At 65.6% G+C, this 24,181-nt stretch overlaps 2 protein-coding genes across 4 annotated transcripts; one reads left to right on the top strand and one right to left on the bottom strand.

The window, feature by feature from the left end:
- On the bottom strand, window positions 1-9,745 carry ZNF335 (zinc finger protein 335). 3 transcript variants are annotated; one of them, XM_035567203.2, is made up of 27 exons: window positions 9,501-9,745; window positions 8,895-9,168; window positions 8,444-8,521; window positions 7,847-8,167; window positions 7,576-7,710; window positions 7,337-7,495; window positions 6,966-7,224; window positions 6,683-6,860; window positions 6,490-6,602; window positions 6,265-6,283; window positions 5,944-6,060; window positions 5,783-5,859; window positions 5,504-5,664; window positions 5,150-5,379; window positions 4,956-5,064; window positions 4,777-4,871; window positions 4,360-4,640; window positions 4,110-4,248; window positions 3,649-4,038; window positions 3,418-3,560; window positions 2,915-3,054; window positions 2,264-2,367; window positions 2,057-2,134; window positions 1,772-1,855; window positions 1,525-1,590; window positions 1,251-1,332; window positions 1-834 (listed from the first exon to the last, which is right to left on the bottom strand). In XM_035567203.2, exons 1-27 carry the CDS (start codon window positions 9,699-9,701, stop codon window positions 716-718), a joined length of 4,152 nt encoding a protein of 1,383 aa, XP_035423096.1. In that variant the 5' UTR covers window positions 9,702-9,745; the 3' UTR covers window positions 1-715. The 3 variants fall into 3 exon arrangements, with proteins under 3 accessions (XP_035423096.1, XP_035423097.1, XP_035423098.1); XM_035567204.2 differs by having other exon boundaries at window positions 1-831; XM_035567205.2 differs by having other exon boundaries at window positions 6,981-7,224.
- A 9,862-nt stretch (window positions 9,746-19,607) lies between these two features.
- Window positions 19,608-24,171, top strand: MMP9 (matrix metallopeptidase 9). Its single transcript, XM_035567145.1, has 13 exons — window positions 19,608-19,890; window positions 20,116-20,354; window positions 20,662-20,810; window positions 21,070-21,198; window positions 21,289-21,462; window positions 21,539-21,712; window positions 21,825-21,998; window positions 22,143-22,298; window positions 22,415-22,637; window positions 22,767-22,906; window positions 23,004-23,154; window positions 23,250-23,353; window positions 23,655-24,171. The coding sequence occupies exons 1-13, from the start codon at window positions 19,747-19,749 to the stop codon at window positions 23,762-23,764; spliced, it is 2,067 nt and encodes a 688-aa protein (XP_035423038.1). The 5' UTR covers window positions 19,608-19,746; the 3' UTR covers window positions 23,765-24,171.
- The last annotated feature ends 10 nt before the right edge of the window (window positions 24,172-24,181 follow it).

Raw genomic sequence — 24,181 nt, 5'->3', positions numbered from 1 at the left:
CAGGTTTCAATCCCTTTTTATTCATAAGCATATTCAAAGCTCGAGAACATCAGAATCGAACCCCTCCCGTAACCACCTACAAACCAACTCTGCAGCAGAGTCCATCCCTCCTCAGAAGAAAAATAGAACATATTCCACCCCTGCCTCTTCCTATTTCAGGTTCCTCCAGTCCAAAGCCCTACTGCCGCCTGCCTGCAGGCCGGAGGAGCCAAAGGAGGGAAGGCTGCCCTCGCGCCAGGACCGCGTGCCCAAGGCTGCCGAGGGGGAGCACTGGGCTGAGGCTGAACACACCTCCCATCTCGCACCGTACCACCTAGCTGTGCTCGGCCCCACGGCTCTCCCGGGATCCTTGTGTCCAGGCAGACGCTGATTTGAGTTTGGCCCACACAGACGTGATTCAGGAAAAGGGATTTCAGACCATCAAGTGCAACAGGCAAAGAGATCGGCTACACGGGAGCGCTGCCCCTGCTCAGCCTGTCCCGGTGCCTTGGCTGCGGCAGTCTCTGCTCGAGACAGCTCCCTGTGCCAGGAAGAATGCGCAGGACCCTGGCTGCGCACAGCAGCGTGGCTGCACGCCCTTGCCGGCGTGCACTCAGGCACGTCCCTCGTAGCCCCAAAGCAATAAGGCAACTGCTGGCTGGAGAGGCTCCTGCCTGGTGCCGCTGTCCTGCTCAGCACGGATGTCCCCGAGCATCAGCCAGGCCTGTCCCCAACGTTAATCTGCCAGCGTGATGACATCGTAGTGGATTCCCTGCTGCAGCTGCTGAATCTGCTCGGCTGTTGCCTCCGTGGTGAACACGCCTTGTGCCTGGGCCATGGCAGCATCAGCCACTGCTGCAGGGGAGAAGGGGTCAGCGGTTCCTCGCCCTGTGCCCGAGGGCAGGGCAGAGCGGAGCAGAGCCCGGGGCCCCCTCCACGCTCACCCCCTGCCTCCAGGGAACGGGCACGCACACAAGCCGCACCACCCAGCACAACACCCTGCCTCCAGAGCATGGGAGCTGGTATCAGCAAAGGTCTCCCCTCAGAAACCAACACCAGCTGCTTCCCAGAATTACAGGGACACAGGCAGCAGGATGGCAGTCTAAGCCAGCCAACCCCATCCCTTCCATGGCATGGCGGCCCTGCCAGCTACAGCGAGAAAGCAGCCTCGGGCAGCCCCAGCTCCCCTGCAGGACTGGCACCCTGCGAACATGGGGAAGAGAGGAGGGCGAGAGCTAAGCCAGAGCTTGTCCCTGTGACACTGGCCCTACCTGAGACTGCTGAATGTGCAGCTGCTTCCAGCTGAGCCTGGGTGACAAGCTGCTGCTCAGGTGAGACAGGCATGTACTGGATCTGCAGGGAGGAGAGAAGACAGAGGAGAGTCCGGGACTGCACAGGGTCCCTCCCGGAGTGCTGCCCTGGCCGCAGCTGCTGCAGTGAACCACTAACCCACCTGCACCTTCTATTTCATATCCTGCCCTCTGCAGCTGTGTGGTCAGAACCCATCTCACTGCAGCCCCATCAGCTCCAGCAACCATGCCTTACCTGAGGCTCCTGGAGAAACTGGCTGCCTTGTTCATACTGTATGTGGGTGATCTGACCATCCTGCACCTGAAGACGAGAGCTGCAGTAAGGCTGTGTTAGGGACAGCGGGCCTCCCTGCCTCCCAGGGTTGCGACTTGAACAGAGCAAGGCATAGGGGGAGGAGGAGAAGGAGGCGGCCCAGCCTTGTGCATGGCTCCCTCACCAGCCTCATGCACTGTGCAAAGGGAGCAGCCAGCCTGACCCTTACCTGGATGTGATGTCCCTCTGGGACAACAACATACTCGTGGGGAAGCAAGTGCTGTACACCATCTTGGGCAATGATGTATTGAACCTGCAAACAGAGGGATTCAGAACCAAGAAGCAGGTCACCACTGCCCACTCCATGCATCGCAACAGGGCTGGTTCTTCTCTGGCTTCCGTGCTTTTTACCACCCCACCTCTCCCCAGGTCTCTCTGCTGTTGCCGTCCCTGCTGCAGCTGCGTGGAACATCTCTGCTCCGTGTGTTCCTGGGACTCGTGCAGCCCCCCTCACCTGGTTGTCAGACGTCACTAAGTGCTGCACCGTCTGGCCGTCAGCGGTTGTGATCTCCTGGATATACGTCGCCTCCTCCTGTCAGGCAGCGAGAGCCCAGCGCTCAGTGCGGGCAGGCAGGACGGCAGCCCTCTGCCAGGAGGGAGCCAGCACGGCACACGGGGAGCGGCCGGACAGCACGGGACGAGGCCGACTGGCACGACTCACCTGGCTCGTGATGCTCTGCTCCTGAGCGACGATGATGTGCTCCTGCCCCAGAGCCTGCTGCAGCCGCTCAGGAGCCAGCACCGCCTGGCCTGACTGCAGAGCCGCTGGGATGGGAATAAAGCTGGTGGGACACTGCCGGGCTGCTGGCCCCTGCCAGTGCCCACCCCAAGGAGAGGACAGGCCCTCGGCTCTGCTCACTGAAGGCAGAAGCTAAATGAAACTCTCCCAACACGAAGGAACCTAGAAGCCACCATGGGTAAAACCCAGACCTCCACACCAGACCGTAAGCTTCACTTCCCATTTCAGCTGTGAACTGTTCACAGCACCGCTCGCTACCTGAACGCACCCATCCATTAGGAACTGCGTGGAGCAAACACCGGGCCCCTTGTTCGGCACCGAGTCACAGCAGACAGTGCCTGTGCGGGACTGCTCCCAGCACTGAGCCCCTGCAGCTGACAAGAGCACCCTGACACTGCCCTTGCCTCTGCACCCACTGGGTCCTGCTGCCACTGGCAACCCTAACCTTCAGCAGGAATCTGTCCTGGACCAGTTCCAGCCCTGCAGAGCCCACAAGCTGGGTGAAGCACCACGTAGGACTCTGGCCGCAGGAAACCTGCGGGTCACCCTGGTCAGGGCATGGACACTTCTTACTCTGCAGGGTGGCCAGCGTGTCCTCGTCACTGTTCAGTATGATGGTCTGCTGGGCAGCAGCCGCAGGTGCCCCCGGCCTCTTCCCCTCTGAGCTGTGCAAACGCTGCATGTGGAACTTGAGGTGCCCGTTACGGTTGAACCTACAGGAGAAAGGAGAGGTGGAGTTTGTCATGGGCAGCACAGGACCTCTGTGCTCTCTGAAAAGAACCTGCCTACAGGTACCGCAAACACGTCCAAGGAAATGGCCTGTCCCAGATCCTAAAGCTTTTCCGTTGGCCCGCAAGTACCAAACCTCCCTGTGCAGAAATTCCTTGGAGACTAAACCAGGACCATCTGCAGCAGGAACTGTTCCCAAAGGGCTGAGCCTCCTCGAACAGGATGTTGCTCTTGGGGGTAAAGTCAGCACAGCCATCTCTTTGCTAATATCCCACCCATCTCCTCTCAAACCTGAGAAGCTCTACTGGATCTCCAGAAGCAGCAACAGCCCAGCAGCATTCACTCACCTCTGCCCACAAATCTGACAGGCAAAGGGCTTCTCGTTGGTGTGTGTTAGCATGTGTCTGCGCAGGTCTTTCTTGTTCTTGGAGGCGAAGCTGCAGTGGGTGCACTTATGTGGCCGGAGGCTGGCATGCTGGACCATGTGGCTCTGGGGGCAGAAAGACAAGAGCACGGTCAGGAAGCCCCTGCTTCTCCACGCCGCTTGTTCCCAGGGCTGCTCTACCCAGGGTACCTACCCGGACCTCTGGCCAGAGGGCTGCAGTGAACGGACAGTCGGGACACTTGAAGGTGCTGGGCCCAATGTGGGCTCTCTTGTGACTCTCCATTTCTGCTCTCCCTGTGAACATGGCTGTGCAAATCTTGCATGAAAACTTTTTGGCTGTGGAAATCTTGCACGAGAGCTTTTTGGCTGTAGAAACCTTGCACGAGAGCTTCTTGGCCATGCCTTGGAGCACAGGCCACTTGACCTTTGGGGATGAGACTTCCTGCCCTTCAGAGGTTGGGGATAAAGCTGAGTCCTTCTGGAGCTGCCTGGTGACACACTGCACCAGGGGCCACTTGACGCCGGCTGGCTGTGCCTCCTGGCCCTCTGCTGGCAAGGGAAAGGCAGCATCTCCGCTGAGGGGCTACGAAAGAAACACCAGTCACTCCTGCTCACACTGCTGCCCACAATGGAGAGAAAGCCCACCCTCCTCACCTCCATGTGATGGAGCTGGCTCCCTGGGACACCGGGTGACACGATGTAGTGATTGTTATGGTCCTTCAGAGCCTCTGCCATCACAGCTTCGCTCACCACAACTGCACGGGATGTCTCTGCAGGGCTCTCCTCCTCACCGCTGGCAGAGGACACGGTCAGAGCGGACCTGCCTCATCCCCCTCCCCACTCGAGGTCTCCTCATTTGAGGTCAGAGGTGCCTCTGTCTCCCCGGTCCTCCCGTAGAACTGACCTGTACAGTGTGCCTGGAGCCTGGATCTCCTCACTAATGGGCGTGATGATGCTGTACTCTGTTGTGCCACCAAAGGGAATAGTGATCTGCTGCAGCTCTGAGCCACCCAGGGTCGCCTCCTCATAAGCCTCCTGCACCAATGTCTCCCCAGGCTCTGCCATGTGCAGCGTCACCAACTTCTGCTGCTGCTCAGAGGAATCCAGCTCTGCCCCTTCCTCCTGTGCCTGTGGCTCACAGCTGGTCTGTACCTCTCCTGGATCATCTGGCTTCACTACTGCCACCTGTGGTGGAGGACAGCAAGTCAGTCGGAGGAATACAAGGCTCTGCACGATGCTCCTCCGAAGGGCAGCAGAGCTGGGCACTGCAGGGACTGTGGTGCACTCTGCAGCAGGCACGGCCTCCCTCAGCCCTCCTCACCTGCAGCGAGCCTGTGGCCAGCTCTCGCTGAGTGCTCATGTTCAGCAGAAGATCCAGGGCAGTCTGCGTGGCAAGTTCTGCCGATCCAGCCACGCCTGGCAGGTCAGAAAAAAGAGTCAGGGCCAGGCACAGCACCCACCCACCTTCTCCTCGTCCCCATCCCTTCCCTGGGAGCTCACCTTGTTCGTAGATGATGGTGGCTCCCTCCAGGGAATCCTGTGAAAGGATGGGCGGCTCCGCTCCAGGCACAGCCTGCACCGCCTGGTAGGTGATGGGGCCAAGAGGGACCTGCGAGAGAGAGAGCAGAGCGCTGCAGCACGGCCGGGGCAGGCGAGCCCCAGGGAGGGAGCCAGGGCGCGGCAGTGGCACTCACCGGCGGACTGGCCTCAGGCTCGGCCGGGGCCTGCACCTGGCTGTGCTGCTGCTTCAGCTCCTCGATCTGCTGCAGGGTGAAGAAGGGGCGGCGGCGGCAGGGTGGCTCCTCAGGGTGCCTCTGAGCCCACTCCTCAAAGGAGTCGGCGTGGCGGCAGTGCACGTGGAGGCGCAGGTTCTTCTTGTGCTTGGTGGTGAAGTGACAGAACTCACAGGCAAACGGCTTCCCTCCTGTGGGAGGCAGGAGTCAGGCAGGGGTCCCCACAGGACAGCAGGGAGAGCAGCCCCGCTCCCGGCCACATGCTGGAGAGGCAGGGGTGGAGGAGGGCATGGGGCAGCAGGCAGCTTTTCTCACCCGTGTGCTTGACTGCCATGTGAGAGACCAGGAAGTCCTCCCGGAAGGTGGAGTACTTGCAGAAGCTGCATTTGTAGGGCTTGTCGTTCATGTGCGACAGCTGGTGGTTCAGCAGGACTTTTTTGTCCTCACAGACGTAGTCACAGAACTCACACTTGAACCTGCCAGGACAGCACCGTCTGTCCCACGGGCGGCAGGGACCTCCCACCCTCCCCGAGAGGGGGAGCCTGGGGCGCTGGCTCTACCAGGGCCTGCAGCAGGCTGGGGCCAGGCTCCTACCTGCGGTTAGCAATGGCCTGGATGTGCGTCAGCAGGTGCATCTTGAAGGTGTAGCGCTTCTTAAAGGATTTCCCACACTGCAGCGGAAGAAAGCAAAGCAGCGTTCGCCTCCTGCCCAGCCCCACTCGCTGCCAGCCCCTCCCCAGGCCCCACCCTCTCGCCTTGTCACACATGTGCGGCTTCTCCGTGCTGTGTGTCTTCATGTGCTGCGTGAGCCTCTTCTGCATGGGGTAGATGCGGTTGCATACGGGGCACGGGAAGGAGTTCAGCTTTGGGGGCTGGAGGGAGAGCACAAAGATGAGCTCGTGGGGGCCGAGGCGGGGGGGTCATCGATTTCCTTGCCCCTCTCCCCACCACAGGACCTGGGCTGCCTTTCCTCAGTTGATCCAGAAACACTGCCTTCAACTAGGCCCCTAGAATTTGTGGAAGACCCAGACATGCCTCTTCCCACATAACAGTGCCAACGGGGAACTCAGACTCACCGGATCAGCTCTCTTTTTCCTGAAAAAGAAAGGAAGAAAATCCCCTCGTCAACCAAATCCCAAGTCTGAGCTCCCTTGTACCTTCCACACCAAAAGTACCCATTTAGGAAAGGGGCAGAGGTCAGGTGAAAGGGCAGCCACGGCTGCACCCCCAGGGCAGGAGGAACAGCATTAGCGCCGTTCAGCCAGGCTGCCAGGTGCTCTTTAGGACTTCGCTTCACTTACCTGTCCCGACTGTGCACTGTGGAGTGTCGGATGACGTCCTTCTTGTACACACTGGTGTAATTGCACTCCTCACACTTGTAGGGCTTGCTGCCTACGTGGTTGAACATGTGCTCCTGCAAGGAGCAGAGAGGGTGCCGTGAGAGCCATGTCTGTGAGCCGCCCTCTGCGGGCACGGGAACAGGACAGCGCTCACCTTGAGGGAGGACCAGCGTCGGGAGCGGTAGCTGCACTGAAGACACTTGAAGAGCTGTGGGTCATTGGCCTCGTGTGAGTTGACGTGGAAACGCAGATCTTCGTGCGTGAGGAAACGCGAGCCACAGATTCGACACAGGTAGGGCCTCATTAAGGGCTTGGGTGACTTGTAGTAGTACCTGCAAACACGGAGCCGGGCTCAGAGCTGTGGTGGCAAACGAGGGCTGGACCGGCCCTGGGCACGGGCCAGAGGGCCCAGCACTGGCTCGGCACACACCCCTCACCTGCGCCCCATGTACTTGCGGTATTTCTTGCCCAGGAAGCGTCGGGAGGGCCGGCCTCGCCTCCTGGGGACGACGTCTGCCTCCTCGGGGCCAGTGTTGGAGGAAGGGTCCTTGTTCTCCGAGTCAGACTGGCTGATGCTGGGCTCTGCTAGGCTCTCGCTGGTCCCGTTCTCCAGGCCAGAGGAACTGGCTGCTTCCGAATTCTGCAACTCACAGCTGGGTGTGCTTTGGGACGTCACTAAGGGCTCCACCTCCTCTCCTACTCAACAGGACACAGCAAAACTCTGTCACGCACCCTCTCCGTGGGCTCCCAGCAGCTTCCACACCACCCTCTGCTCTGACCCAGCAAGGGGCTGCTGCCTCCCGCTCACCGTCAGGCACATCCTGGGACATGTCCTCCAGGCGAGGAAACTTGCGGGGTCTCCCCGGGCGTCGCCGCGGCCTCTCCTCGCTGGACGTGGGAACGGTGCGGCTGTACTTGGGCTGTCGCCCGCGGGGCTCATCCTCAGCCGGGTTATAGTCACTGTCCTCTGGAAGTAAGCGGCCCCAAACATCAGAGGGATGAGAGGAAAAGCTAAGCTATATAAGATATGGCGAGAACGAGTTCTACCTTCGGGGTCATCAATAGCACCAGCATCCATGATATCATCGTCTTCTTCTTCCTCTGGGACCTCCTCCTCCGTAGTCTTTGGAGCAGAACCTCCTTTTCGTGGACGTCCTTTCTTCAAAGCCAAAGCTGAACCCACTGCCACAGAAAACACAAGGAGAACTCTCTACCTGACCGAGTAACAGCACAGGTCTTTGCACTCGTATTCCCCCTCTTAATTCTTTCCCCGAGATAATTTTTCCTCAGTCCTTAGCAGTGGCAGCACGACACACACCTGGCTGGAAGTGCCGCTCCTTCATGTGGTTGATCAGCGTTTTCTTGGAGACACTCTTGTACTGACACATCTTGCACTTGAACTGCTGCACCACCACCACCTCCATCATCTCTTCCAGTGTCTCCATGTCTGGCTGGTCCAGCTCCTCACCACCGTCTGCCTCTCGGACCTGATCTGGCTGCATGCGCAGCTCCAGCGCTTCCGACGGCTCCGAGGGGCCCGGCTGGTCAAGGCACGTGGAGGTCGGACCATCGGCCACAGCTTCTATTGCCAAGCTGCTGGCCAGAGCAGAGGTGGCCATCTGGGAAACCATGGGGGCACCTGAAACATCAGAATCAGCTCAGCTGAGGAGCAGATCGCGAGCTCAGTAACAAGCTGCTAACAGTCAGCACATCCTTGGTGACTGGTACGGAGGCTGCGTCCTCTCCAGGCTCCAACCCTACCCCGTGTCCTGCTGGGAGCACCTCCCCAGTAGCACATGCTTTCTCAAAAAATACCAAGTTTTTTTTCCTCCATTACTGTGAGCCCACTGCCAAAATGGGAACAGGCTCAGAGGCAGAGAAGTCCACCACTGGGATACCCCAGGCGCACCCTCACCATCGTCAGGCCCTTGCAGAATGAGGTACTGAGTAGTCTCTGCTCCACCATCTTCGGCACTGGTCACAGCTATGCAGCCTGGGGAGGGAAAGGAGAGGAAAGGATGGCAGCTGCTGGCTGTGGGGACTGCAGAGCTGACATGGCAGGTATCGCTCCCGAGTTCAGACAGGAGTGGGAACGGCGCAGGGAGGTCAGCCAGAGGCAATGCTGCCACCCAGCCAGGAGCAACTCGGAGACCTGCCAGCTGCTGAGGCGAGGCGAGGCGAGGCACCCTCGCTGAACGAGGTGTATACGCATGCATGTTTCCCCTCACCTCCCAAGTGTGTTTTCCCAAGGTCTGGCACAGCAGCAGCTCTTTCCACCCTCCCGGCCCCGTCGCCCCAGCCTGCCCGCACGCAGGGACAGCTGACAGATCTGCCGCCAGCGCGAGCAGCTGGGAGCACACACTCACTCTGGATGATGTCAGGCCCAATCGTGGACTCGATGATTTTGTCTATGGCAGAACCTAGGTCTGAGGAGGTGGACGCCGTGGAGTCCGACACAATCGTGGCTCCATCAGTGATGACGCTGGAGTGGACCAGGACCTGCGGGGACTCTGACACCATGATGGACTGGCTCACAGTGGAGACGCTGGAGACCAAGGTGGACTGGGCAATGGAGGATGAATCTGGCAGGTAAATCCGGGGAATCGCATCCGTGCTGGAGCTGCTCTCCGACACCTCTTCCTAGGCAACAACAAAAGCGAGGCCAGAAGAGATCAGCTGAGAGACCTCTGCTGGGAGGGGCCCTCGGGGCAGCCACCCCATCCCCACGCACCCACGGCCTGCACGCGGCGCTTCGCACAGCCGCGGGGAAGCTTCCCCGGCTCCCGCCGAGCCCCCTGAGCCCCAGGGCTGCCCCCGCTGCCGGGCACAGCTCCCCTCGGGCAGCCGGGCGGGCACCTAGAGCAGGCGGCGCCGCAGCGCCCGCGGTCCCGCTTGCCTGCGGCGTGCCAGGAACGCCCGCGGCGCTCGGGGCTGGCAGAGCCGCCGCCCCCCGTGCCGGTGCCGGTGCGTACCAGGGACACGCCGCTGCTGTCGGAGCTCTGCCCCACGCCGGAGTCGTCGGCCCGGGACGGGAGCCCGGGGGCGGCGGCGGCGTCGCTGCTGTCTGCGGACACGGCCTCCGAGGTGCCGACGCCGAGGCCGCTCTCGGAGGGCTCCTCCCGCGCCGCCTGCGGGGCCGCGTCGCTGCTGCTCTCCACCTCGTTCTCCTCCATGCCCGCCGCGCCTAGGCCCGCCCTGCCGGGGGGACGCCGCCGTCAGCCCCCAGCCCCGGGACCCCGCCGGCGGCCCCGCCCGGCCCGGCCCGGCCCGGCGCGTCCCGGCGGGGCGCGGGGGGCCCGTGCGGGGCCGTGCGGGGCCGCGGCGGCGCCGGTGCTCGCGCCGCCGCCCCCGCCGCGCCCCGCGGCCCCGCCGCCATCTTGCCGGGGTCCCCCCCGCCGCCTCCGCGCGCGCGCACACGGCGGGGCGGCCCCGGGGCGCCGGGCGCCAGGCCCCGGGCGAGGGGGGGGGGCCCGGCCCGGCCGGGCCCGGCCCGGCCCCCGCCCGCCGCCCGCCCGCGCGCTCACCCGGCCCGAGCCGCCGCCGCCGCCGTCGCCCCGCCGCCCCCGCCGGGCCCGGCATCGCGGCGGCCGCCATCCCCCGGCCTCGCGGCGCGCAGCGGGGCGGCCCGCGCCGGGACTACTTACCGCGCCGCCGCCCCGCCCCGCCCCGCGCTCGCCGCCGCGGGGCCGCGCTCCTCGCCCCCGGCCCGGCCCCGGCCGCCGCCGCCTCCCGGCCCCGCGCGGCGCCGCCCGGCGGCCCGGGGTGGGGGGGGCGCGGCGGGCGCGGCGGGGACTACTTTGCGCGCGGAGGGAGCGCGGAGGCGGCGGCATGGCGCGCGCGGTGCCGGGGCCGTGCGTGGTGGCGTCACGAAGCGGCGCCCGGGCCCTGAGCGGCGGCGTCGCGCCGGGTGGCGCCCGTCACGTGACGCGGGCGGAAGCGGCGGCGCCGGGAGCGGGCCCGGCCCTGGGGCGGCGGCGGCGGGCACGGGCCCGGGGCGCTGCGACGGGGCCACGCGGGCCGGGCCGGGCCGGGCCGAGCCCGCTCGGCGAGGTCGGCCCCGCGGAGTCCCCCCCGGGCCCTGGGCCCGTCCCGGTGCCGCCCCCCCCGCCCGCTCCCGTCCCGGTGCCGCCTCCGCCCCGTGCCTGCGCTGCCCTGGGGCCCCGGGGCGCTGTGGGCCTGGCGCGGCCGCCCCCGCCGCCGCCCCCGGGTCCTTAACGGAGCCCGTGGGCAGCGCCCTGCTCTCAGGGACGCGTTCGCACATCGCGGTGCTCTGCTGCTAGGGTCTGCCCTGTCTGTGTTTATTTTATTTTATTTTATTTTATTTTATTTCATTTTATTTTATTTCATTTTATTTCATTTTATTTCATTTTTTCCCCGTGGCGCAGCCCTGCTTTGTCTGTGCCGCCCCGGCTGCCCTGTCCCCGCGGCAGGGACGCGCTCGCCGGGCAGTGGGGCTCTGAGCCCGGCCCCCGGGGCCGCTGGCACCGAGTCACCGCAGGGCTCTGTCCGCACCGGGTGCGGGCAGTCGCCGCCTCGCTGCCAGGACGCCGACACGAGGCTGGTGCTGGCGGCGCGCCAGCTGCAGCAGGACAGACGGTGTCTCATCTGGCACAGAGTGCGCTGGAAGCCTGCCCTGCCAGCACCCCGATGGACGGGTGTCGGGCGCGTGGTGTGCCAGGTCAGCGCGCTGCCTCGTTTGCCTGTGACGCTTCTGGCGCAGGACGAGGAGGGCCCTGGGGTCTGTCCTGTCCTTGAGCCCCTTGCTCCCGTCCGGCCGTGGGGCAGCGCGGGTCCCCGAGCGCGGTGCCGCCTGCCCGGGGTGCTGCGTGCTGGTAGAGGCAGCAGCGGAGCCGCCGCTGTGCCATCAGCCTGGCGCGCCTCTACGTCTTCCGGCTCTTTTTCAAGCTAATTAAATACATCCTTGAAAGGTTTATGCCCTCATCTGTCACTGGGCGACAGCATCGCTGACATTCATCCGCAGGCTGGAGCGAGCGGTGAGATAAGGAGCTGGCTGCACAAGCGCTGCTGCGGCCGCGCTGCCTGGGAGCAGGGTGCCAAGTCCCTGCGTGCAGCCTGGGGCTGAGGTCGACACCGTGCCAGGCGCTGAGAGAGACCAAGAGGTGTTTGGTTTTTTTAATTCTCTGTAAAGCAGCCCTGCATAGCTCTGCAGTTGCTGTGTGGGAAGTGGCCTCCAGCATGAGGAGCCGGGAGGATGCGGGGGGCTCCTGTGCCCGACGAGCTCTCTGTCGTTCCTGGCTCTCCGGGAGGAGCCCGGTGCCGTGTTTGTGCCTGCAGGTGCGGATCAGCCCCCCATGTCCCTTGGATGCAGCTCCATGCTTCTGCCCAAAGGGGTGGGCTGCAGGGACCCCCGCAAAAGTGGCCTCCCAGGTGGGGAAAATGGGATGAATTTCTGTCCGACCAGCAGGCCTCCTCTCTGTCTGTCCTCAGCTCGTTTTTGAGACAGGAGAGGGATTTTCCTGGTGGGTGATGGCTCCAGGGCAAGAAGAGAGTGGCAAAGCAGTCTGAGCCCCTGGGAGCCCTTGGGGTTAGTGTGGACCCTCCTGCTGCAGGTTGCACTGATGGAAGGTGGCTTAAAGCTGCTGTTACCCTGTGAAGATGGCCGTGCCTGCTGTCTCAGAGAATTGTACCAGCGAGAACTTTGCTGAGATGGATGGTCTGGCTATTTTTAAAAACGCTGCATGCCCCCGAGGAAGGGTGAGTGGGGCGTTTCCAAACGAGGCGCAGCTTAACTCCTGTGCGCTGCTCTGAAAGCACGGCTCCTCGCCTGTAATGCTCTGCCGCGGTGGCTCCCGTGCCTGAGTTCATTTGAGGGCTAAAGAAAATGCATCACAACAAAGAAGCTTCGAGAATCCAGAAACGGCTGCGGCTGCTCACGTGTGCCCAATCCCCGGCTGGGGAGCGCCGGGTTAGAGGCCCTCTGGGAGCTGGCTGGGCTAACACAGACATGGGCCTGCAGAACGGGGCCGCGTGGGTTAAGCGGGACGTGAGGCTGACTTGGCAGGCTGGCCGGTGAGCTGCCCACAGCCTGCCCCGCGACGTGGGAGCTTCCTCAGCTCCGCGCCTCCCGGCTCAGACGAGGTGCCTGGAAGGAGCTGCCGCCAGGCCGCCGCTCGGGGCAGGGAAGCGCCGTGCCGATCGGGCGAGTCCCACCAGCGCTCTCACCAACAACCCTGGGCCGCGCTGCCGTGCCCTGTCCCCGAGCAGCGTTGGCTGTGCTGGCCAGCGCCGTGGCTTTGCGGCGCGACCACAATAGCTTCTCGGTGACCGAATGGCTGGGGTCAGCGTCCCAGAATAGGAGGTGGCTTGTGCTGAGCGCTGCGCCCAGGGCAGCGCCTTCCCAGCCTCCGGCAACCCGAGCCTCCCGACTTCCACAGTCAGTGATTTTGCAGTCAGTGCTGTTCCTCTTGTGTTCCTTTCTTCTTTCTAAAGAAAACATTGCTGGCAATGTTTGTGTAGCTGTAGGGCATTAATCCGCATCAACCGGGCTCGTATTTATATCCCACCTGCGGAGGGCAGTTGCATCAGCACATTTTGCAAAACGTTGAGCAAAACAGCCCTTGCAGCAGGAAATGGGTTTTTCTTCACACCGGGTTGCTTCACCGCTCGGCTCCTTCCCAGCAGCAGCAGCAGAGCACACCTGGGGCTGCCCCGGGGACGGCTGCGCCTGGGGGGGGCGGGCAGGGCCAGTGTCCTCCTGGGCGCTGCGGCGCAGCCTCCCCCCGGCACGGTTCTGTCCCTGGCTCCACGTTGCTCGGCTGCCCCAGGCTCGCTGGGGCCAGCGGGGCCGTGGCTGAGCGAGCCGTGCTCCTGGGCAGGGAGGAACCGCTGATCCCGGGGCTGGGGGAGCTGACAGAAGCCCTGGCACGAGGCCGTGTCCCAGCGGGGTGCGCTCCGCGGGGCAGCTCGCTGTCCCCCGCCAGGCCAGATGCTGCCCGCGGCTGCCCCGGGGCCGTGCGGGGCACGAGGAGCGCAGCGTGGCTCTGCTGGCGTCCTCCCCACCGCTGCTCTGCTCGTGGCCGCGGTGCCCTCGCGGTGCGCTCTGCGCCCCGGGCCGCTGGTGCCGCTGCCTCGCGCAGCCCGGCGTGGTGGCGGTGCCGGCCCGGCGCTGCCCCTCGGGTTCGCGTCCGAGCTGGGTCGGAGCTGCTGCTGCTGGTCCTGCAGGGCTTCGGCACCACCGACGGCCTGTCTGGGTGTGCTGGGAGCTGCTGGAAGGCAATCGGCCGCACGCTGCAGCCCTGCCCGGCCCCTCCTCACGGGCCGGAGCTGCTGCTGCTGCTGGTTGTTTTCTTTCCCTTCTGGAGCGATCCTGTGGCTTCCTTCCCAGAACCTGAGACCTCGGAGCCACGGTCCAAGGCCGCCGGATCCCACCCTCTCCTCTGCTGCTGATTCATCACTGCTGGTTAGTTAAAAAAGGGGCAATCAGCAAATTACTGAAATATAAGTAAAATAAACAAGGTGGGCAGGAGACGTGTGTGTGTGTTGCTGGGCCCTGGCGGTGCCTCGCTGCCCCCAGCTCTGCTCAGCCCGTCTGCGCGGGGCCTTGCCCTGCCCGGCAGCTCTCCGCCCGGACCTGGGCACCGGGCAGCCCGGTGCTGGCCCCCCCCCGCTGCTCCCCTGCTCCCAGCGCGGCGGGGCCTCGTCCCGGGGCCGCGTCAGAGGTCGCGGTGCGGCGTGGGTCTGCTCGGTGCCCGCGGCTGGGGCTCTGCAGGGCTCCACGTCCACCGGCCCCTCTGCCCCTGCGCCGCGGTGGCTGTCGTCCCCCCACCCCCTCCGCGCTCCTGCCTGCACGAGAGATTGTGAAAGGCTCCAAGGGTCTCGCGGGCAGCCCCCGGCTGCTCCCCAGCCGCAGGCCAGGCTGTTCGCCGTTCCCTGGGCTCCTGGGTGTTGTCCATATGCCTGTGCCGACAACCGAGCTGGTCGGAGGTAATTTGGCAGCAGCCGTTGGAACAGTTGTCAAATGTTTTACTGAAATCCAAGCATGTTGCATCTACCACTTTTCCTTCTGTCTCTTGTAGTTTACAATTAAATACAGCCAGCTTTGCCCATATTTCACCTTCCATAAACCCCCGCTGCTTATCCCTGGAGCCGTTTTGTCGCTGCCAGGCAGCACGCTCCTCACGCTGCATCGTTCCTTTAACGCGCGGGATGTGGCAGGCAGGTTCCCCGTCATTGTCACAATTGCTGCCCGTCCCTTTTTAGAAAGCAGCTGCTGTGCCCGTCTCACCGCCAGGAACAAAGCCTGCCACCCGCGCTGACGGACAGGGTGCTGACGGCTGGGGTGGTCCGGCTGGGTGCTGCGCCCCGGGGGGCCCCACGCTGCAGCCCCCTCGCCCCGTCCCGCCGCAGGAGGAGCTGCCGTGGGGGCTTGGAGCAGAGCTTTGCCAGTGCCCGCGGGTGTGCAGCTTCTGCCTGCCCGGGGGAGCAGCTCCCAGCCCTGCTGGGGCTCGTTCTGCCCACAGCTCTCGGCTCCGGCGCCTCCGCGTTCCCCCGAGGCAGTTTCGGTCGGCCTGACCCAGCAGGTCACGGGGGTGGCAGCGAGGCTGCTGGCTGTCCGTGGGCGCCCCTTCCCGATGCCACCACGGGTGACGAGATCTCTGCGCTGCCCTGCACGGCCTGCAGTGGCTCCTGCAGAATCTGCGCCCCCCTCACGCCAGCCCAAACTGACCCCGTGCTTTGCTCTTGGGACGGGCGGGGAGGTTTTGGTAAAATAAAAGTTTATCAAAGCCAATGGCAAAAGCTGAAGCGGAATGAGGTGCAAAAGATGGGAATTGTATTCACAGCAAAGCAAACAATGAAATGATGTTGTCCCTGAAGCTAGCAGGAACTGCACGGTGTTTGGAGCTCTTGAACCCTTTGCTGTGGCCTCAGGCCTGTCTGGAGCTGCCAGACTTCACTGCGGGTCTCTGACTCGGGCCCCCAGCAGATGGGACAGTCAGGGCTGTTTTCCCTCCGGCTCGAACACAAAGCCCATTTCCAAGGCCTCTGCTGGAGGCTGCCTCCTTTGTTCAGACCCTCCCTGGATTCCCCACCGCGGGCTCCCCAGCAGGCAGGAGCACGGCTGCCTCCACCCCCAGAGCTGGGGATCGCGGGGGTTCCCCGCACGACGACCGTGCCCCGTGGGGTGTGCGGGGCTCGGGGCTGGCTTTGGCAGGGGAGCAGGCAGCGAGCGCAGCAGCACGCCTGCCCGCGGGCTGGGCGCGAGGCTTTTGCTCCAGGACCCCTCGTGGGACCCTGACAGAGAGGGGGTTCCCAGGGCGGGAGGGCAGGCGAGGCGGGGGGATGTCCCAGCCGGGAGGCTGCACCCACGGGGCCGCCTGCAGCCCGGGTGGCAGCTCGGGGAATCCGTCGTGTGCGGCGGGATGGGTGCTGCCGAGCGGTGACGACACGGCCGTGTTGGTTTCACTGCCCCCAGGGTGGCAGTGAGCCGCCGGCTGACACAGCCTGCGTCATCCCGGCACAGCGCGGCACCGGGAGCAGCAGCACGGGGAGCAGCCCCCCCACGCCCAGGGGAGGGAGCTCGGGGGGGGGGCACGGCTCCAGCCCCTGCTCCTGCCCAGGCCAAAGGGCAAAGAATTCACCAGAGGCTGGTGCTGGGCTGGGAGCTCCCTGGGCGAGAGGAGGGACGGGTGGGAGGGGGCTCTGCTGTGTCCTGGGCAGGGGCACCGATGGAGCACCGGGGGTGTGCGGGCTGCAGATGCACCGTGCCCGGGGAGCCGGGGGGGGGACGAGGCTGCCCCAGCACGGCCTGCAAGGAAGGGTCCTGGGCCCAGCTGGAGGATGTGCTCCAGCCCACGCGGGGCTGGCGTCGGACAGCAGCTACGGGAAGTGTGTGCAGGAATGTTGTTTCTGTCTAGAGATGCTGAATGAAGGGCAGCGGGGCTTCCAGCTGCTGACGCAGAGCTGCTCCGTGCGCCCTCAGTCTCGCTCTCGCGCCAAGCACCCCGTGCCCGGCACGCCGCGCCGTACGGAGCGCTGCCGCTGGCCGGGACGGTGCGGGCTGCGGTGCTCCCCCCGGCACGGCACTGTCACAAGATGCTGACTCCTCCTGTGCCAGTTCCCCTCACTGTCGCGCTGCTCTGCCGCGCTCCTGCCCCGCTGCCCACGTGCCAGCAGGGTGTCTGATGCCACCGACACGCAGGACCTGGCCCTTGCTGCCCTGTCCCCGTCACTGCCCCTCCCGGGCCGTTTTCCCATGGCAGGGGTCTCCATGTGGTGCCCGCCTGCATTAGGGGGATGTCCATGAGTAAGAGCATGCGGAGGGGCTGCGGCTACCTCTTCCTTCCCCTTTTGATGGCAGCGGTGGTGACAGACAGCCTCGTGGCTCGGGCAGCCGGCTGGGACAGGGGACAGCTGCTAGGGATTTTCCGTGTCGTTCGTCCTTACTAGGGCTCTGGGCGTGGAGGGTGCCACTGGCACAACATGGGCCGGGCACGTTTCCTGGATGCTCCTGGGGTCCCTTGGCAGACAAATCTTTTCCCACCGTGCTCACCACCAGCTCCTCCTTGCCCATCAGCAGTGGTGGTGGCCCCAGCCTGCCCCGGCGTCCCTCCGCGTGTGCCCGTGCAGACCCTGTGCCACCTGCCCCAGCTCCCTGAGCTGCCCCGCACAGGCTCAGGGCTATCTGCAGGGCTGTGCATGGCCCTGTGGAGTTCCCCTGCCCAGCTCCCGGGCTCCTGGTGCTCCAAGACACGGGCGTTTTCCTTCCCCTTCTCCCCACAGAGCCCCAGAGAGTCACCAGAAAATCCCCAGGAAGAAGCCGGGTATCGGGGCCGTGAGTCAGTGGGAGCGGCCAGGACAGGGGCAGAGCTGCGGCCGCCCACCCCGCAGTCCCTAACTCAAGGATGCTCAGGGCGTCAGCTGTGCGCCCCGGGGCACCCCGCAGATCTCTGGGTCAGGCCAGGCTGCGCGGCGCCCAGAGCCCGGACCTGGGCTCCTCCTGCCATCGCCTGCTCCGCGTCCCCGCTCTGCCCCGAGCCGGCGCTGCCCTGCTCCGACAGCCACGGCATGGCTCAGCCTGCCGAGGGGCCGTGCCGGCGGTGCCATGGCAGTGTGCCCGGGCTGGGGGAGCTGCGGCTCCTGCGTGCAGCAGGGACGGGAATAACCTGGGAAAGGCCCAGGGATCTGCCACGGCCCCAGGGGACCAGGCTAGGATCCCTGCAGCTGCACCAGGGCGTCCGTGTTGACATGCCCTTGTCTGGTCTGTGCCAGGATGCCTCCTCCAGGCGGGGAGCTGGGTGCTGAGCCCCGGCAGCCCAGGAGCGGGGAGGGCGCGGAGCGGTGCCTGCCTGGCCAGGCAGCGAGCAGGGGGAGCAGGACCCCACAAAGAGCACGGTGAGGGTCGGCGGGCCGGACCCTGCAGGGGGGTCGCCTGGCTGCAGGGCCCCTGTCTGCCTGTGTCGGGGGGGGGCTGCAGCAGTGGCGCCGTGGCTGAGCATGCGTCACGCCGGGCTGCGGCAGGGGGCTGCCCTGTGGAGCAACTTCCTCGCCCTGTCACTGGGCGTTGCTGTTGCAGGGCTGCAGGATGGAGTGAGGCAACCTGGCGGTTTCTCAGCACCACTTCCGCAGGATGGGGACGGCCGTTCCCCCCATGCCTGGTGCTCAGCTCTGCCCGGGAAGCCCCCAATGCTGCCAAGGTTCCAGCAGCGCTGAGCACCCGCGGCTCGGCTGCACGCAGCTGGGTTGTAAATGGGGCTGCGGGACCCCTGGGCTGGGCAGCAGGTGCACGGGGCCCTCCACCCCTGCACGGGTGATGCTGCTTGGGGTGAGCCCCCCCTTGGGCCCCAGGGCTGCTCTGCTGCAGGAGGGCAGCTGCCACTCTGCTCTCCCCATTCCCAGCCTTGCTGAGCTCCAGCACCACTCGCTGCCCTCTGGCCAGGCCAGGAGTGCTTTGTCCAGCTCAGCCAGGCTTGGTACGATGCAGAGGGGAGCGGGCAGCTGTTCGGCTGCATCCCAGGGGTGCTCAGGAGCGGGGATTGCAGGGCACGAGCAGGGAAGGGGCTGTCCTCCCACAGCCAGCTGAGGGCCCAGCAGGACAGCCCGGGGCTGTGAGATCTGGGGGGATCCCGTCTGTGCCCTGGGCAGTGTCGCCAGGCTGCACCGAGCCTCCCATCTCCCCAGCTGACGCTGCGCCTTTGTCTCCGCTCTGCCATCTGTTTTCCTCTCACTCCTTGTCTCTGTTTGCTTTCCCCTTCCCCACTCCCGTTCCCACAAGCGTCGGCACTTTGGGAGAAGCAGGAAAACACTGTCCGGCGGCGAGGTTTGTGCTGCCTCGGAGGCGCCGGCTGGGAACCTGAGTCAGCGGCGCTCTGCCGAGCAGTGCCCGGGGGATGTGGCAGGTCCATGCGGGCACCAGGCGCAGCGCCCTGCGCACGGAGCTGGCCGGGCACGAGCCCTGTGCTGGGCGAGCGTGTCCCCTCCCGTGGGGCTCTGCTGGGTGCCTGCTGGCGAGGGGGGTTTGAAGCACCTGTGGGGTGAAGAACCACGGGGAGCCATGCCGGGGCTGCACTGCCCCGCTGGGGAGAGACGGCCACGGTGGGGCATGTGGGGACAGAGACTGCGTGCTGCTGAGGGGCTGCGGTCCCCGGGCACCCTCTGGCTCATGGTGGGGATCAGGCTTATGGGCAGGTGGGCTGCAGGCATCAGGGCTCCGGGCAGGGTTTTTCCTGCTGGCTCTGCCTGCCCAGGCCCCCACGGCTCTGGCTCTGGCAGCATCGGCACTTGGCTGGCTGAGCCCAGCGCTGGCCGGTGCAGCAATGTGTCTGTGGGGTCCCCAGCACCCAGCCAGCACCCAGTCTGCAAACTCCTGCTGTCCCAGCTCTGACCACAGCCTTGGGGACCCAGGGCACTGCCCTTTGCAGCCGGACACCCCTCTGCAGGCCATTCTCTGGGCAGCTGGGACCAAGCCATACCCAGGCTCAGCCACCCAGCCGCCCAGCCTCGTGCCCATCCTTGTGCCTTGCGTGGTTGCCGGAACCAGCGTGTTTAGTAAACAAGGTGATGAAATGGTTAAAGCAGCAAACGGAGGAGCCTGAGTGTGCGTTTCGTCACCGTGGGAAGGGAGTATGAGTCCTTGGGGCTGAGGGTCTGAGGGTGACTCACTGCCCTCGCCACAGCATAAATAGGAGCGGGAGCCCGGCGGCACTCAGCGCACAGCAACAGCACCCGGCACAGCCTCAGCCCTCCTGCCACTGCCGCACCATGGGGCTCATCCTCCTGGCCCCGCTCGCCTTGGCGCTGCTGGCCCTCTCCTGCCGCGCAGCCCCGCTGCAGACCAAGCCGCAGGCTGTCGTCACCTTCCCGGGGGAGCTGCTCAGCACCCTGTCGGACGTGGAGCTGGCGGAGGTGAGGGCAGGGCAGCCTCCGTGGCCCCCTCCCACCGCCCCAGTGCCGGGGATGCTGCCGGGGCTGCAGCATGGAGCCGTGAGCTGAGCTCAGGGGCTGTCCTCTCCCTGGGCCCCGGGGGATGCAGGGGCTCAGGTCTGGGCACCCCAGGAGGGTGTGCAATGCTGGGAGCTGCCCCAGAGCCCCCCGCCTCACTGAGCCCCTCTGGCTGCCTTTTTTCCCCAGAGCTACCTGCTGCGGTTTGGCTACACCACGGAGGCGGAGGTGAGGAGGAGCAGCAAGCACGTGTCCCTGGCCAAAGCGCTGCGCAAGATGCAGAAGCAGCTGGGGCTGAAGGAGACGGGGGAGCTGGACAGCAGCACCCTGGAGGCCATGCGAGCCCCCCGCTGTGGGGTCCCCGACGTGGGGGGATTCCTCACCTTTGAGGGGGACCTCAAATGGGATCACATGGACCTCACGTACCGGTGAGTCTGCTCCAGGAGATGGGAGCCACGTGGCCACGGGGCAATGGACACGCAGGGGATGGAGACAGGTGCAAGGGCCCTTCCTCCATGCTACCAGCCAGCTGGGGCTTGGCACGGCACAGCCGGCAGCATCTGCTCCCCGATGCCCAGGAGAGCCCCAGGGCTGCGGCCAGCTGCCCTGCCTGGCTGTGCAGTGCTGTTCTCCCCTGCGGGGCCAGGGCACGTCCCTGCCATGTGCCCGGGGCAGGGCCCCTCCTGCCACACCGTCCGGCACCCGGCGGTGCTGAGCTGCAGCCTTCCCCTGCAGGGTGATGAACTACTCCCCCGACCTGGACCGTGCTGTGATAGACGACGCCTTCAAGCGAGCATTCAAGGTGTGGAGTGACGTGACCCCCCTCACCTTCACCCAGATCTACAGTGGCGAGGCAGACATCATGATCATGTTCGGCAGCCAAGGTGACGTCCTGCGGCTGCTGAGGGAGGCGGGGAGCAGGCACAGCCTGGGGAAGGGCCAGAGGGGAGCCGTGCCCTGTGTGTCGGCCGCGTCCTCCACGGTGCCTGCGTGCGGCTGTGCCTGTGGGGCTCCCCCGGCCCTGCCCCTGCCTCCAGGCACCTGCAGGGCTCTGCAGAGCTCTGTGCGTGTTCGGGGGGCAGCAGGGGGGCCGCCAGCAGGCACACCGGGGGGGCCTGGCTCTGATGGTGCTCGTCCCTGCAGAGCACGGCGATGGGTACCCCTTCGACGGCAAGGACGGGCTCCTGGCCCACGCCTTTCCCCCAGGCAGCGGGATACAGGGCGATGCCCACTTCGATGACGACGAGTTCTGGACGTTGGGAACTGGCTTAGGTAAGGGCAGGGCCTGGTGGGTCTGAAGGGGCTTGGAGGTGCCCGACGTGCCCCAGCCCCGTCCCACTGAGCACCTCCTCTCCCGGGCAGTGGTGAAGACTCGCTATGGGAACGCCAACGGGGCCAGCTGCCACTTCCCCTTCGTGTTCGAGGGCCGCTCTTATTCCCGGTGCATCACGGAGGGGCGCACGGATGGGATGCCCTGGTGTGCCACCACCGCCAGCTATGATGCCGACAAGACCTATGGCTTCTGCCCCAGCGAACGTGAGTAGTGGTGGCTGGCAGCCCCTGCACGGCCCCGCGGGGCCTGGGGCCAGGCTCACCCCTTCTCACCCCTCAGTGCTCTACACCAACGGTGGCAACAGCGACGGGTCCCCCTGCGTCTTCCCCTTCATCTTTGACGGCACCTCCTACGACACCTGCACCACGGACGGGCGCTCTGATGGCTACCGCTGGTGCGCGACCACAGCCAACTTCGACCAGGACAAGAAATACGGCTTCTGCCCCAACCGAGGTGCGAGCGGGGTGGGGGCACAGGGGGCCCTGTAGGGCTAGCCGGGCCCCAGCTGTGTTGCGGGGTGGGCACCTGAGGGGCCGGGGCCAGCCCCTCTGACACTGCGCTGCAGACACAGCGGTGATCGGCGGCAACTCCCAAGGGGACCCGTGCGTCTTCCCCTTCACCTTCCTGGGGCAGTCCTACAGCGCGTGCACCAGCCAGGGCCGGCAGGATGGGAAGCTCTGGTGTGCCACCACCAGCAACTACGACACTGACAAGAAGTGGGGCTTCTGCCCAGACAGAGGTACCAGCCCACCCGCCCGTGCCCTCCTGCGCACTGCTTGGCCTCACACCATGCCTGCTGGTGGCCAGGGGGGCTGCGGGGACCACAGGTCCCCAGAGAGCATGTCCTGTCCCTCTGGGCACTGAGGCCGGTGCTTTCCCTCAGGTTACAGCATCTTCCTGGTGGCTGCCCACGAGTTTGGGCACTCACTGGGGCTGGACCACTCCAGCGTGCGCGAGGCGCTGATGTACCCCATGTACAGCTACGTCCAGGACTTCCAGCTGCACCCAGACGATGTCCAGGGCATCCAGTACCTCTACGGTGAGCGGCCCTGCGCAGCCAGCATACCGCGGGCACAGGGCCAGCCCTGGGGATGTGCTGCTGGGGATGGGGTCCATCTGGTCCCTGCACCCTCACACCGTACCCTGCTCCTCCAGGTCGTGGCTCTGGCCCCGAGCCCACCCCCCCAGAGCCTCTGCCCACCGAGGAGCCCCAGCCCCTGCCCACTGAGGCTGGCAGTGCCTCCACCACGGAGGAGGAGGAGACGCTGGAGCCCACAGCTGAGCCCAGCCCTGTGGACCCCAGCCGAGATGCCTGCATGGAGAAGAACTTCGATGCCATCACAGAGATCAATGGGGAGCTGCATTTCTTCAAGAACGGGTGAGCAGCAGAGCCCTGCTTCCCCCAAGGCAAATGCCAGGGTGATGGGGGGCATTTCTGCCAGGGGCGTGGGGGTATAGAGGGCTTTGCCTCATCGGGGTTATCAGGGCAGCTGGCTTTCCCCACCAGGAAATACTGGACCCGCTCGTCCTTCTGGAAATCGGGCATCCAGGGGGCCTTCTCCATCGCAGACACCTGGCCTGGCCTCCCGGCTGTCATTGACGCAGCGTTCCAGGATGTGCTCACCAAGAGGGTTTTCTTCTTTTCTGGTGAGTGCTGCCCCTGCCTCGGCCCTGCTGTTGCGAGCGTCACGAGGTGCTGCCCGAGCGTGCCGGGGCTGACTGACGCCCCTGCTCTCCGCCACAGGTCGGCAGTTCTGGGTGTTTTCTGGCAAGAGCATGCTGGGCCCCCGCGGGATCGAGAAGCTGGGCATTGGGAAGGAAGCCAGCCGCATCTCGGGGGCCCTGCAGCGGGGACGTGGCAAAGTGCTGCTCTTCAGCGGGGAGAACTACTGGCGGTGAGTGGCTCACACCGGTGCCACCAGTTCCCTGCTGTGGCAGCTGGCGCGGGCAGCTCACCGCAGCCCTCGGCGTGGCTTTGCTCTCCCCGCAGGCTGGATGTGAAGGTCCAGAGGGTGGATAAGGGCTACCCCCGTGCCACTGACGATGTCTTCACCGGCGTCCCCCTTGATGCGCGCAATGTCTTCCTGTACCAAGGTGAGCAGAGACCCGTCGGGATGGGGGGGCCGCGCTGCCACCCCCTGTGCTGCCCACAGCCTCCCACGGGCTGGGCTCCCCCTCCTCCTTGCCTGGGTGCCGGGCAGGGGCTGCATCGCCCCTGGTGCTGGCCCCAGGGTGCCTCGTGGCTGCGGGGAGCGCCTGGGGTCCCTGCAGCGAGGCCCCTTGGCCAGGGGCTGGGTCCCGGTGTGCCCTGTGCCACTCGGGCAGCAGCTAGGACACGGCCTCGCCCCGGCTGCCTTCCCACTAACCCACCGCCTCTGCCTTCCTCCTCGCCCAGACAAGTACCACTTCTGCCAGGGCAGCTTCTACTGGAGGATGACTCCACGCTACCAGGTGGACCGCGTGGGCTACGTCAAGTACGACATCCTGCAGTGCCCCCAGCACTAGGGGCCAGAGCGGCCGCTCCGGGCGCCGTGCTCCCTGCCCGCCGCCCCCAGTCCCCGGGCCCCTGCGGCCCGGGAGCGCTGCGGGGCGGCCGCGGGGCGGCCGTGGGGCTGCCCCGGCCGTGCCAGGGCTCGCGGCCCCCCCGCCGGGACGGGGCAAGTGCTCCCGGGCCCCGCGGGGCTCCCCGGCCGCGGGCGGCCCAGCTGGGGAGCGGGACCCGCCGCAGCCTGCCCGGCGCCCCCGGACTCGCAGTGACTTTGTCTTCTCCTGAGCCAGCAAGGCCGGGCCGGCCGCGCCGCGTGGGGACGCGGGGACGTGGGGCTCCGCGGGGCTCCGCGGGGCTCTCCCGCTGCCGGCTCTGCCGGCCGCCACCCGCGCGTTTTTAATAAAGACCGTCCTTCGGACACGGCCTCCCAGCCT

The sequence above is a fragment of the Cygnus atratus genome, chromosome 16, assembly GCF_013377495.2.
Source record: "Cygnus atratus isolate AKBS03 ecotype Queensland, Australia chromosome 16, CAtr_DNAZoo_HiC_assembly, whole genome shotgun sequence".
Classification (NCBI taxonomy): Eukaryota; Metazoa; Chordata; class Aves; order Anseriformes; family Anatidae; genus Cygnus; species Cygnus atratus.
The sequence above is the reverse complement of the archived record's forward strand: the minus strand, read 5'-3'. Positions and strand labels throughout refer to the sequence as shown.